Source organism: Salmo trutta, unplaced genomic scaffold (assembly GCF_901001165.1).
Source record: "Salmo trutta unplaced genomic scaffold, fSalTru1.1, whole genome shotgun sequence".
In the NCBI taxonomy this organism is placed as follows: domain Eukaryota; kingdom Metazoa; phylum Chordata; class Actinopteri; order Salmoniformes; family Salmonidae; genus Salmo; species Salmo trutta.
Window position 1 is genome coordinate 135,510 of NW_021822768.1, and position 12,941 is coordinate 148,450.

General features: G+C 49.0%; 1 protein-coding gene across 5 annotated transcripts in view; it reads right to left on the reverse strand.

The window, feature by feature from the left end:
- LOC115184253 (huntingtin) overlaps positions 1-12,941 on the reverse strand; it is a 63,140-nt gene that overhangs the window by 24,429 nt on the left and 25,770 nt on the right. For all 5 annotated transcript variants that reach the window (XM_029745287.1, XM_029745285.1, XM_029745286.1 and 2 more), the window contains exons 16-26: positions 11,350-11,511; positions 11,044-11,099; positions 10,251-10,399; positions 6,775-6,911; positions 5,555-5,671; positions 5,026-5,148; positions 4,319-4,590; positions 3,508-3,650; positions 1,523-1,751; positions 743-884; positions 416-595 (exon numbers count right to left, since the gene is read on the reverse strand). In XM_029745287.1, the coding sequence (XP_029601147.1) occupies positions 416-595; positions 743-884; positions 1,523-1,751; positions 3,508-3,650; positions 4,319-4,590; positions 5,026-5,148; positions 5,555-5,671; positions 6,775-6,911; positions 10,251-10,399; positions 11,044-11,099; positions 11,350-11,511 (1,710 nt within the window). The remainder of the gene's footprint in view (positions 1-415; positions 596-742; positions 885-1,522; positions 1,752-3,507; positions 3,651-4,318; positions 4,591-5,025; positions 5,149-5,554; positions 5,672-6,774; positions 6,912-10,250; positions 10,400-11,043; positions 11,100-11,349; positions 11,512-12,941) is intronic.

A 12,941-nucleotide genomic window follows, 5' to 3' on the forward strand; every position in this document is an offset into this window, starting at 1 on the left:
GTCGGACAGACAGCAGGTTTATACAAATCTCCACTGTTGAAAACTAAATGTTAGTCTTAAAGAAACGTCAGATAATGTCTAGATGCTTTTTATAGTGGAGAACAAGTTTATACATTGCCTGGCTGGGCTGATGAGACAGGGGATTGCCCAGTCAGATGGAACAAAGTAAATAGGCATTTTAACGACATAGATTTAGCCGGTAGTAACTTGTGGAAGAGACACCGGCTGGAATGCGGTTTCAACCAATCAGCATTCAGGATTAGACCCACCCGTTGTATAAACAGAGCAATAAACGAGTGTGTACTGTCGAGAGGTTGTCACGTCTACTCTGTATTAGTCTACAGTGTGTGTGAGAGAGTGTGCGTGTGTGTGTGTGTATGTGTGAGAGTGTGTGTGTGTGTGTGTGTGTACTAACTGTAGAGAGGTTGTCACAGCGTGACTGTATAGCCTGTATAAACAGTCCCGAGGCGGCAGAGTTGCGGTGCACGGCACTGATGAAGTCCTGCACCGGAGGCTCATGGGAAAGGTTGATGAGGTCGCGGACGTGGTTGACGATCAGCCAGGTCAGGTGCTCCGAGTCGTGCAGGTTCTGACACTACAGAGGGAGAGAGGAGGATTATGGGTAAGAGAAGGCAGTCAAGTGGAACATTCTGGAAAGGTAGAATAAAAACAAAGAGTCACAGCAGTTATAACGCTTAATAGCTCCCCAGTTATAATGCTTTATAGGGACCTATAGTCTCACCACGTAGTCACAGAAGAGAATGAGTCCTCCCCTGCGTACGATCTCTCTGTTACACATGGCCAGCCTGGCCTCTGGTCTCTCCTCCTCCACCCCTCCTGAGGAATGAGGGCTCAGCAGCTTGGTGCAGGACAGACTCTGTCTCCTACAGAGGGAGGTGGAGGGAGAGTCAAATCATTTAGGATTTGGTGCGTGTTCGCCCCCGTGTGTCTGTCCGTTCCTCCATCCGTGTGTGTATGCATGTCCGTCTGTCTGTGGTTGTATGTCTGTGTGAGTGAGAGACAGAGAGAGAGAGAGAGACCTACCTGGGTGTCTGGTGTACCTCAGAGAGAGACCTACCTGGGTGTCTGGTGTACCTCAGAGAGACCTACCTGGGTGTCTGGTGTACCTCAGAGAGAGACCTACCTGGGTGTCTGGTGTACCTCAGAGAGAGAGACCTACCTGGGTGTCTGGTGTACCTCAGAGAGAGAGACCTACCTGGGTGTCTGGTGTACCTCAGAGAGAGACCTACCTGGGTGTCTGGTGTACCTCAGAGAGACCTACCTGGGTGTCTGGTGTACCTCAGAGAGAGACCTACCTGGGTGTCTGGTGTACCTCAGAGAGAGAGACCTACCTGGGTGTCTGGTGTACCTCAGAGAGAGACCTACCTGGGTGTCTGGTGTACCTCAGAGAGAGACCTACCTGGGTGTCTGGTGTACCTCAGAGAGAGACCTACCTGGGTGTCTGGTGTACCTCAGAGAGAGACCTACCTGGGTGTCTGGTGTACCTCAGAGAGAGACCTACCTGGGTGTCTGGTGTACCTCTGTCCACCAGCTGTAGTTGGTGTAGTTGATGATGAGGAGGACTTGGCACCAGAGCAGAACCAGAGAGGGGTGTGTGGTCACCAGGCAGCCCACCATGGCATTAAGACCCTCTAGGGGGTAGAACACACCACTGACCCCTGGAGCTCCACCCAGACCAGCCTCACCCTTCAGGAGACGGGTGGCTGCTGCCGTGATCCTACGGAACATGCCTGAAGAGAGAGAGGGGAGGGAGGGAGGAAGAGAGGGAGGGATGGGGGCCGAGAGAGTTCATACTAACATTCTAAACATTCATAAATATGTGTGGGCATATATATACAGTGAGAGAAAAAAGTATTTGATCCCCTGCTGATTTTGTACGTTTGCCCACTGACAAAGAAATGATCAGTCTATAATTTTAATGGTAGGTTTATTTGAACAGTGAGAGACAGAATAACAACAAAAAAATCCAGAAAAACACATGTAAAAAAATTTATAAAATGATTTGCATTTTAATGAGGGAAATAAGTATTTGACCCCCTCTCAATCAGAAAGATTTCTGGCTCCCAGGTGTCTTTTATACAGGTAACGAGCTGAGATTAGGAGCACACTCTTAAAGGGAGTGCTCCTAATCTCAGTTTGTTACCTGTATAAAAGACACCTGTCCACAGAAGCAATCAATCAATCAGATTCCAAACTCTCCACCATGGCCAAGACCAAAGAGCTCTCCAAGGATGTCAGGGACAAGATTGTAGAGCTACACAAGGCTGGAATGGGCTACAAGACCATCGCCAAGCAGCTTGGTGAGAAGGTGACAACAGTTGGTGCGATTATTCGCAAATGGAAGAAACACAAAAGAACTGTCAATATCCCTCGGCCCTGGGGCTCCATGCAAGATCTCACCTCGTGGAGTTGCAATGATCATGAGAACGGTGAGGAATCAGCCCAGAACTACACGGGAGGATCTTGTCAATGATCTCAAGGCAGCTGGGACCATAGTCAGCAAGAAAACAATTGGTAACACATTAAGCCGTGAGGGACTGAAATCCTGCAGCGCCCGCAAGATCCCCCTGCTCAAGAATACATATACAGGCCCATCTGAAGTTTGCCAATGAACATCTGAATGATTCAGAGGACAACTGGTGAAAGTGTTGTGGTCAGACGACACCAAAATGGAGCTCTTTGGCATCAACTCAACTCGCCGTGTTTGGAGGAGGAGGAATGCTGCCTATGACCCCAAGAACACCATCCCCACCGTCAAACATGGAGGTGGAAACATTATGCTTTGGGGGTGTTTTTCTGCTAAGGGGACAGGACAACTTCACCGCATCAAAGGGACGATGGACGGGGCCATGTACCGTCAAATCTTGGGTGAGAACCTCCTTCCCTCAGCCAGGGCATTGAAAATGGGTCGTGGATGGGTATTCCAGCATGACAATGACCCAAAACACATGGCCAAGAAGAAGCACATTGAGATCCTGGAGTGGCCTAGCCAGTCTCCAGACCTTAATCCCATAGAAAATCTGTGGAGGGAGCTGAAGGTTCGAGTTGCCAAACGTCAGCCTCGAAACCTTAATGACTTGGAGAAGATCTGCAAAGAGGAGTGGGACAAAATCCCTCCTGAGATGTTTGCAAACCTGGTGGCCAACTACAAGAAACATCTGACCTCTGTGATTGCCAACAAGGGTTTTGCCACCAAGTACTAAGTCAAGTTTTGCAGAGGGGTCAAATACTTATTTCCCTCATTAAAATGCAAATCAATTTATAACATTTTTGACATGCGTTTTTTTGTTGTTATTCTGTCTCTCACTGTTCAAATAAACCTACCATTAAAATTATAGACAGATAATTTCTTTGTCAGTGGGCAAACGTACAAAATCAGCAGGGGATCAAATACTTTTTTCCCTCACTGTATATCTAAATGTATGTGTGTATATATATATATATATATATAAATATATATATAAATGTGTATATCTGTCCACTCACCACTCTTGAAGATGTGTATGAGACACATTAACAGAGTCCCCAGCTGTTGACAGTAGAACGTGTGTTGCTGTTCTGTCATGTCAACCTTCACCTGTCTGGTAGAGATGTCCTCTAACATCACTCCTACTAGCTGGAGTAGGAACCTGGAGAGAGGAGAGGAGATATCACTCCTACTAGCTGGAGTAGGAACCTGGAGAGAGGAGAGGAGAGGAGACATCACTCCTACTAGCTGGAGTAGGAACCTGGAGAGAGGAGAGGAGACATCACTCCTACTAGCTGGAGTAGGAACCTGGAGAGAGGAGAGGAGAGGAGACATCACTCCTACTAGCTGGAGTAGGAACCTGGAGAGAGGAGAGGAGAGGAGACATCACTCCTACTAGCTGGAGTAGGAACCTGGAGAGAGGAGAGGAGACATCACTCCTACTAGCTGGAGTAGGAACCTGGAGAGAGGAGAGGAGAGGAGACATCACTCCTACTAGCTGGAGTAGGAACCTGGAGAGAGGAGAGGAGAGGAGACATCACTCCTACTAGCTGGAGTAGGAACCTGGAGAGAGGAGAGGAGACATCACTCCTACTAGCTGGAGTAGGAACCTGGAGAGAGGAGAGGAGACATCACTCCTACTAGCTGGAGTAGGAACCTGGAGAGAGGAGAGGAGAGGAGACATCACTCCTTCTAGCTGGAGTAGGAACCTGGAGAGAGGAGAGGAGATATCACTCCTACTAGCTGGAGTAGGAACCTGTAGATGGGAGAGTACATGGGGGAAACCATAATAACCACAGAGCAACCGTGAAGACCCGATACGGCACTCACCTGGCAAAGGTCTCCTCCGGCAGCACCCGCTCTCCGTTGGCCTCCTGGTTGTCGGGGGCGACAGTTGCCGGGGTCGCCAGAGGCGGTTGCGGGGGCGACGAGAGGCTGCTGTCGTCGTGGAGATGTCGGATGGTGGGACAGGAGAGGAGGAGAGGAGAGAGGGAGAGCTCGTGGACACGAGAGAGGACTATGTCTTCAGTGGACTGAGAGATGAGGACTCTGAGGACAGCCAAGACACCTGATACCCACAACTGAACTGTGTTGACATTAGCCTGGGGAGGGAGGGAGAGAGAGGAGGAGAGAGTGGGGGAGGGAGGGAAGGAGGGAGGGAGAGGAGGGAGTGGGGGAGAGAGGAGGAGGGAGTGGGGAGGGAGGGAGTGGGGGGGAGAGAGAGGAGGAGGGAGGGAGGGAAGGAGGGAAGGAGAGAGAGGAGGAGGGAGAGAGAGGAGGAGGGAGTGGGGAGGGAGGGAGGGAGAGAGAGGAGGAGGGAGTGGGGGAGAGGGAGGGAGGGAGTGGGGGAGAGAGGGAGAGAGAGGAGGAGGGAGTGGGGGAGAGAGAGGAGGAGAGAGGGAGGGAGTAGGGAGGGAGGGGAGTGGGGAGGGAGGGAGGGAGTGGGGAGGGAGGGAGGGAGGGAGAGAAAGAGTTAGCCTCAGTAAAGACCTGGCAACGATTGAATTATCCAAAAGCGCAAATTCCGTGTGTCTCACCATGGTAGCAGGTGTAGTGAACATTCCCTTCAGCAGCATGTCTACCGGGCGGAGAGAGGAGGGGGCGACCGTCTCAAACAGAGTGTTCAACACTCCCAGAGCCTCAGGGGAGTCCAGGTGCATCTAGGACACAACACGAAATCACTTGACATCACCTCAGGTCCTGTGTTACTACCTCAGTGACACTACAGGTCGACATCACCTCAGGTCCTGTGTTACTACCTCAGTGACACACGACAGGCCGACATCACCTCAGGTCCTGTGTTACTACCTCAGTGACACTACAGGTCTACATTACCTCAGGTCCTGTGTTACTACCTCAGTGACACTACAGGTCGACATCACCTCAGGTCCTGTGTTACTACCTCAGTGACACTACAGGTCGACATCACCTCAGGTCCTGTGTTACTACCTCAGTGAAATTCCAGAGTCAAGTTTGGGACGGGATTGACAGTCCATAGGAACAGGCAGAGCAGGAATCATTTTAAATAAGTTTACAAGCTCTCCGTCTCTCTCACTGTGTTCGTACCTGTTGTTTTCCTATCATGGGCAGTATGATGTCAGCGATCTGTCTGGACAATCTCTTCCACTTGTCCTCGTTCTCCTTGTGACACTGCTGGAGGACCAGGATGAACATCTCCAGCACCTAAACGCAGAAGCACAGGGGTCAAAGGTCACACAGGTGAAAATGTTACATGGTTGTAATGGTTCAAATATTTAATGGTTCCAAAGTACCAAGATTCCAAAGTACCAAGATTCCAAAGCACAAAGGTTCCAAAGCACAAAGGTTCCAAAGTACCAAGGTTCCAAAGTACCACGGTTTCATGGTTCCAAAGTACCACGGTTCCATGGTTCCAAAGTACCAAGGTCCCAAAGTACCAAGGTTCCAAAGTATCAAGGTTCCAAAGTACCAAGGTTCCAAAGTATCAAGGTTCCAAAGTACCAAGGTTCCAAAGTACCAAGATTCTAAAGTACCAAGATTCCAAAGTACCAAGATTCCAAAGTACCAAGGTTTCATGGTTCCAAAGTACCACGGTTTCATGGTTCCAAAGTACCACGGTTTCATGGTTCCAAAGTACCAAGGTCCCAAAGTACCAAGGTTCCAAAGTACCAAGGTTCCAAAGTACCAAGGTTCCAAAGTACCAAGGTTTCATGATTCCAAAGTACCAAGGTTCCATGGTTCCAAAGTTCCATGGTTCCAAAGTACCAAGGTTCCAAAGTAGCAAGGTTCCATGGTTCCAAAGTAGCAAGGTTCCATGGTTCCAAAGAACCATGGTTCCAAAGTACCAAGGTTCCATGGTTCCAAAGTACCAAGGTTCCATGGTTCCAAAGTACCAAGGTTCCATGGTTCCAAAGTACCAAGTTTCCATGGTTCCAAAGTACCAAGGTTCCAAAGTACCAAGGTTCCATGGTTCCAAAGTACCAAGGTTCCATGGTTCCAAAGTACCAAGGTTCCATGGTTCCAAATTACCATGGTTCCAAAGTACTATGGTTCCATGGTTCCAAAGTACCAAGGTTCCATGGTTCCAAAGTACCAAGGTTCCATGGTTCCAAAGTACCAAGGTTCCAAAGTACCAAGGTTCCATGGTTCCAAGGTTCCATGGTTCCAAAGTACCAAGGTTCCATGGTTCCAAAGTACCAAGGTTCCAAAGTACCAAGGTTCCAAAGTACCAAGGTTTCATGATTCCAAAGTACCAAGGTTTCATGGTTCCAAAGTACCAAGATTCCATGGTTCCAAAGTGTGTTTACCTGGTGGTACTGTATGAGTCTCAGCAGCATGGAGACCACCACCTCTTTCTGGGTGTCCAGTTCCTTCCCAGCGTCAGCCTTGTTGGAGCCTCTCAGAACAAACAGGTCATGGACTATAGGCTGCAGGGCTGGGATGGCTGTATGGGCAGAAAGACCCAGTCAGACAAGGAGACGGAGGAGAAAGACCCAGTCAGACAAGATGGAGGAGAAAGACCCAGTCAGACAAGATGGAGGAGAAAAACCCAGTCAGACAAGGAGACAGAGGAGAAAGACCCAGTCAGACAAGGAGACAGAGGAGAAAGACCCAGTCAGACAAGATGGAGGAGAAAAACCCAGTCAGACAAGATGGAGGAGAAAGACCCAGTCAGACAAGGAGACGGAGGAGAAAGACCCAGTCAGACAAGATGGAGGAGAAAGACCCAGTCAGACAAGATGGAGGAGAAAGACCCAGTCAGACAAGGAGACAGAGAAAGACCCAGTCAGACAAGATGGAGGAGAAAGACCCAGTCAGACAAGATGGAGGAGAAAGACCCAGTCAGACAAGGAGACGGAGGAGAAAGACCCAGTCAGACAAGGAGACAGAGGAGAAAGACCCAGTCAGACAAGGAGACAGAGGAGAAAGACCCAGTCAGACAAGATGGAGGAGAAAGACCCAGTCAGACAAGATGGAGGAGAAAGACCCAGTCAGACAAGATGGAGGAGAAAGACCCAGTCAGACAAGATGGAGGAGAAAGACCCAGTCAGACAAGGAGACAGAGGAGAAAGACCCAGTCAGACAAGATGGAGGAGAAAGACCCAGTCAGACAAGATGGAGGAGAAAGACCCAGTCAGACAAGGAGATGGAGGAGAAAGACCCAGTCAGACAAGGAGACGGAGGAGAAAGACCCAGTCAGACAAGATGGAGGAGAAAGACCCAGTCAGACAAGATGGAGGAGAAAGACCCAGTCAGACAAGGAGACAGAGGAGAAAGACCCAGTCAGACAAGGAGACAGAGGAGAAAGACCCAGTCAGACAAGATGGAGGAGAAAGACCCAGTCAGACAAGATGGAGGAGAAAGACCCAGTCAGACAAGATGGAGGAGAAAGACCCAGTCAGACAAGGAGACAGAGGAGAAAGACCCAGTCAGACAAGGAGACAGAGGAGAAAGACCCAGTCAGACAAGGAGACAGAGGAGAAAGACCCAGTCAGACAAGGAGACAGAGGAGAAAGACCCAGTCAGAAAAGGAGACAGGAGGAGAAAGACCCAGTCAGACAAGGAGACAGAGGAGAAAGACCCAGTCAGACAAGGAGACGGAGGAGAAAGACCCAGTCAGACAAGGAGACGGAGGAGAAAGACCCAGTCAGACAAGGAGACAGGAGGAGAAAGACCCAGTCAGACAAGATGGAGGAGAAAGACCCAGTCAGACAAGATGGAGGAGAAAGACCCAGTCAGACAAGAAGGAGGAGAAAAACACAGTCAGACAAGGAGACAGAGGAGAAAGACCCAGTCAGACAAGGAGACAGAGGAGAAAGACCCAGTCAGACAAGATGGAGGAGAAAGACCCAGTCAGACAAGATGGAGGAGAAAGACCCAGTCAGACAAGAAGGAGGAGAAAAACACAGTCAGACAAGGAGACAGAGGAGAAAGACCCAGTCAGACAAGGAGACAGAGGAGAAAGACCCAGTCAGTCAAGATGGAGGAGAAAGACCCAGTCAGACAAGATGGAGGAGAAAAACACAGTCAGACAAGATGGAGGAGAAAGACCCAGTCAGACAAGGAGACGGAGGAGAAAGACCCAGTCAGACAAGGAGACAGAGGAGAAAGACCCAGTCAGACAAGGAGACGGAGGAGAAAGACCCAGTCAGACAAGGAGACAGGAGGAGAAAGACCCAGTCAGACAAGATGGAGGAGAAAGACCCAGTCAGACAAGATGGAGGAGAAAGACCCAGTCAGACAAGATGGAGGAGAAAGACCCAGTCAGACAAGGAGACGGAGGAGAAAGACCCAGTCAGACAAGATGGAGGAGAAAGACCCAGTCAGACAAGATGGAGGAGAAAGACCCAGTCAGACAAGGAGACGGAGGAGAAAGACCCAGTCAGACAAGGAGACAGAGGAGAAAGACCCAGTCAGACAAGATGGAGGAGAAAGACCAGTCAGACAAGATGGAGGAGAAAGACCCAGTCAGACAAGATGGAGGAGAAAGACCCAGTCAGACAAGATGGAGGAGAAAGACCCAGTCAGACAAGATGGAGGAGAAAGACCCAGTCAGACAAGATGGAGGAGAAAGACCCAGTCAGACAAGGAGACAGAGGAGAAAGACCCAGTCAGACAAGGAGACAGAGGAGAAAGACCCAGTCAGACAAGGAGACGGAGGAGAAAGACCCAGTCAGACAAGATGGAGGAGAAAGACCCAGTCAGACAAGATGGAGGAGAAAGACCCAGTCAGACAAGGAGACAGAGGAGAAAGACCCAGTCAGACAAGGAGACAGAGGAGAAAGACCCAGTCAGACAAGGAGACGGAGGAGAAAGACCCAGTCAGACAAGGAGACGGAGGAGAAAGACCCAGTCAGACAAGATGGAGGAGAAAGACCCAGTCAGACAAGGAGACAGGAGGAGAAAGACCCAGTCAGACAAGATGGAGGAGAAAGACCCAGTCAGACAAGGAGACAGAGGAGAAAGACCCAGTCAGACAAGGAGACAGAGGAGAAAGACCCAGTCAGACAAGATGGAGGAGAAAGACCCAGTCAGACAAGGAGACGGAGGAGAAAGACCCAGTCAGACAAGATGGAGGAGAAAGACCCAGTCAGACAAGATGGAGGAGAAAGACCCAGTCAGACAAGATGGAGGAGAAAGACCCAGTCAGACAAGGAGACAGAGAAAGACCCAGTCAGACAAGATGGAGGAGAAAGACCCAGTCAGACAAGGAGACGGAGGAGAAAGACCCAGTCAGACAAGGAGACAGAGGAGAAAGACCCAGTCAGACAAGGAGACAGAGGAGAAAGACCCAGTCAGTCAAGATGGAGGAGAAAGACCCAGTCAGACAAGATGGAGGAGAAAAACACAGTCAGACAAGATGGAGGAGAAAGACCCAGTCAGACAAGGAGACGGAGGAGAAAGACCCAGTCAGACAAGGAGACAGAGGAGAAAGACCCAGTCAGACAAGGAGACGGAGGAGAAAGACCCAGTCAGACAAGGAGACAGAGGAGAAAGACCCAGTCAGACAAGGAGACAGGAGGAGAAAGACCCAGTCAGACAAGGAGACAGAGGAGAAAGACCCAGTCAGACAAGGAGACGGAGGAGAAAGACCCAGTCAGACAAGATGGAGGAGAAAGACACAGTCAGACAAGGAGACAGAGGAGAAAGACCCAGTCAGACAAGGAGACAGGAGGAGAAAGACCCACATCATCATCAACCACCAGTGAGTCCTGGATCCAATATTATTCTATAACACAACATGGGCATGTGGTCAGTGTATAGGCTCTGTGTGTGTTCCTACCATGAGTGACAGCCTTCCTCCCACTAGCCATGATGCCATCACAGAGTTGAATGATCTTTGGGATGCTGATGATCTGTTTGGAGTGGTACCGCTCGTACGACAACAGAACCAGGAAGAAGAATATATTGGGGACAATCGCCTCCGAATCTCTGGAGAGACAGAGACAAAGAGAGACAGAGAGAGAGACAGAGAGAGAGAGACAGAGAGAGAGACAGAGAGACGGAGAGAGAGAGACGGAGAGAGAGAGACGGAGAGAGAGAGAGAGAGAGACAGAGAGAGAAACAGAGAGAGAGACAGAGAGAGAGAGAGAGAGACGGAGAGAGAGAGACAGAGAGAGAGAGACAGAGAGAGAGAGACAGAGAGAGAGACAGAGAGACAGAGAGAGAGACAGAGAGAGAGACAGAGAGAGAGACAGAGAGACGGAGACAGAGAGACGGAGACAGAGAGACGGAGACAGAGAGACGGAGACAGAGAGACGGAGAGAAACAGAGAGAGAGAGAGACAGAGAGAGAAACAGAGAGAGAGAGACGGAGAGAGAGAGAGAGAGAGAGAGAGACAGAGAGAGAAACAGAGAGAGAGAGACAGAGAGAGAAACAGAGACAGAGAGACAGAGAACATCAGACAACATGCTCAATTTAAAGTGTAGAAATCAGACAAGCCTTTTTGGATGGACACTATCACACAATGAGAACAGGAAGTAGCATTCTCAACAAACAGTTTAGAAATCAGACCAGCCCTTCTGGGTGCTTGGTCAAAAGCTGATGAAAAGGGGTGAAACAGAACAAGGTCTTACCTGAACTGTCCCACCTCAATGTACTCAAACTGCTTCAATACAAAACCTATGAACACCTGGAACAGAGAGACTAGGTTACAATCACACTGCCTGTGTCTGTGTGTCTATAAGGCAGCGTTCACACAGGCAGACCAATTCTGATCTTTTTCTTCCACTAATTGGTGGAAATCTTCAACACATCAGATCTGTTTCATAGCTAATCTGATTGGTCAATAGACCAATTAGTGAGAAAAAAAAAGATCACAATTGGTCTGCTTGTGTAAACGCTGTGTGTGTGTGTGTGTGTGTGTGTGTGTGTATTCTCACCTGGTCTGAGTCCAGCAGACAGTAGTTGACTCGTAGCTGTACTAGCTGTGCCAGCAGGTCTAGGACCTGTCTCTGCAGCGCTACAGAGGTGGAAGTGGTGTACTGTTTCAGAGCCTTGATCACCAGAGGTTCAAACAGACGGATGTGGTTGTGGATCGCATTCTGGAAGACAAATCAGTCAATCAATGGATCGATAAGGAACCCTTGAGGTGAGGCGATAAAAACAACATATTACTTTGAAAAATCCATGGAATAAATGACAGTTGCAGTTCTCTCCAATTTAAGTAAACTGTACTGCCACCTGCTGGTAATGAGTTATCTAACCGCTCTTAGAGTCACCGTGAGTTATCTAACCGCTCTTAGAGTCACAGTGAGTTATCTAACCGCTCTCAGAGTCACAGTGAGTTATCTAACCGCTCTTAGAGTCACCGTGAGTTATCTAACCGCTCTCAGAGTCACCGTGAGTTATCTAACCACTCTTAGAGTCACCGTGAGTTATCTAACCACTCTTAGAGTCACAGTGAGTTATCTAACCGCTCTCAGAGTCACCGTGAGTTATCTAACCGCTCTCAGAGTCACCGTGAGTTATCTAACCGCTCTCAGAGTCACAGTGAGTTATCTAACCGCTCTCAGAGTCACCGTGAGTTATCTAACCGCTCTCAGAGTCACCGTGAGTTATCTAACCGCTCTCAGAGTCACAGTGAGTTATCTAACCGCTCTCAGAGTCACAGTGAGTTATCTAACCGCTCTCAGAGTCACAGTGAGTTATCTAACCGCTCTCAGAGTCACAGTGAGTTATCTAACCGCTCTTAGAGTCACCATGAGTTATCTAACCGCTCTTAGTCACAGTGAGTTATCTAACCGCTCTTAGAGTCACAGTGAGTTATCTAACCGCTCTTAGTCACCGTGAGTTATCTAACCGCTCTTAGAGTCACCGTGAGTTATCTAACCGCTCTTAGAGTCACAGTGAGTTATCTAACCGCTCTCAGAGTCACCGTGAGTTATCTAACCGCTCTTAGAGTCACCGTGAGTTATCTAACCACTCTAAGTCACCATGAGTTATCTAACCGCTCTTAGAGTCACAGTGAGTTATCTAACCGCTCTCAGAGTCACCATGAGTTATCTAACCGCTCTTAGTCACCGTGAGTTATCTAACCACTCTCAGAGTCACAGTGAGTTATCTAACCGCTCTTAGAGTCACCATGAGTTATCTAACCGCTCTTAGTCACAGTGAGTTATCTAACCGCTCTTAGAGTCACAGTGAGTTATCTAACCGCTCTTAGTCACCGTGAGTTATCTAACCGCTCTTAGAGTCACCGTGAGTTATCTAACCGCTCTTAGAGTCACAGTGAGTTATCTAACCGCTCTCAGAGTCACCGTGAGTTATCTAACCGCTCTTAGAGTCACCGTGAGTTATCTAACCACTCTAAGTCACCATGAGTTATCTAACCGCTCTTAGAGTCACAGTGAGTTATCTAACCGCTCTCAGAGTCACCATGAGTTATCTAACCGCTCTTAGTCACCGTGAGTTATCTAACCACTCTCAGAGTCACAGTGAGTTATCTAACCGCTCTTAGTCACCATGAGTTATC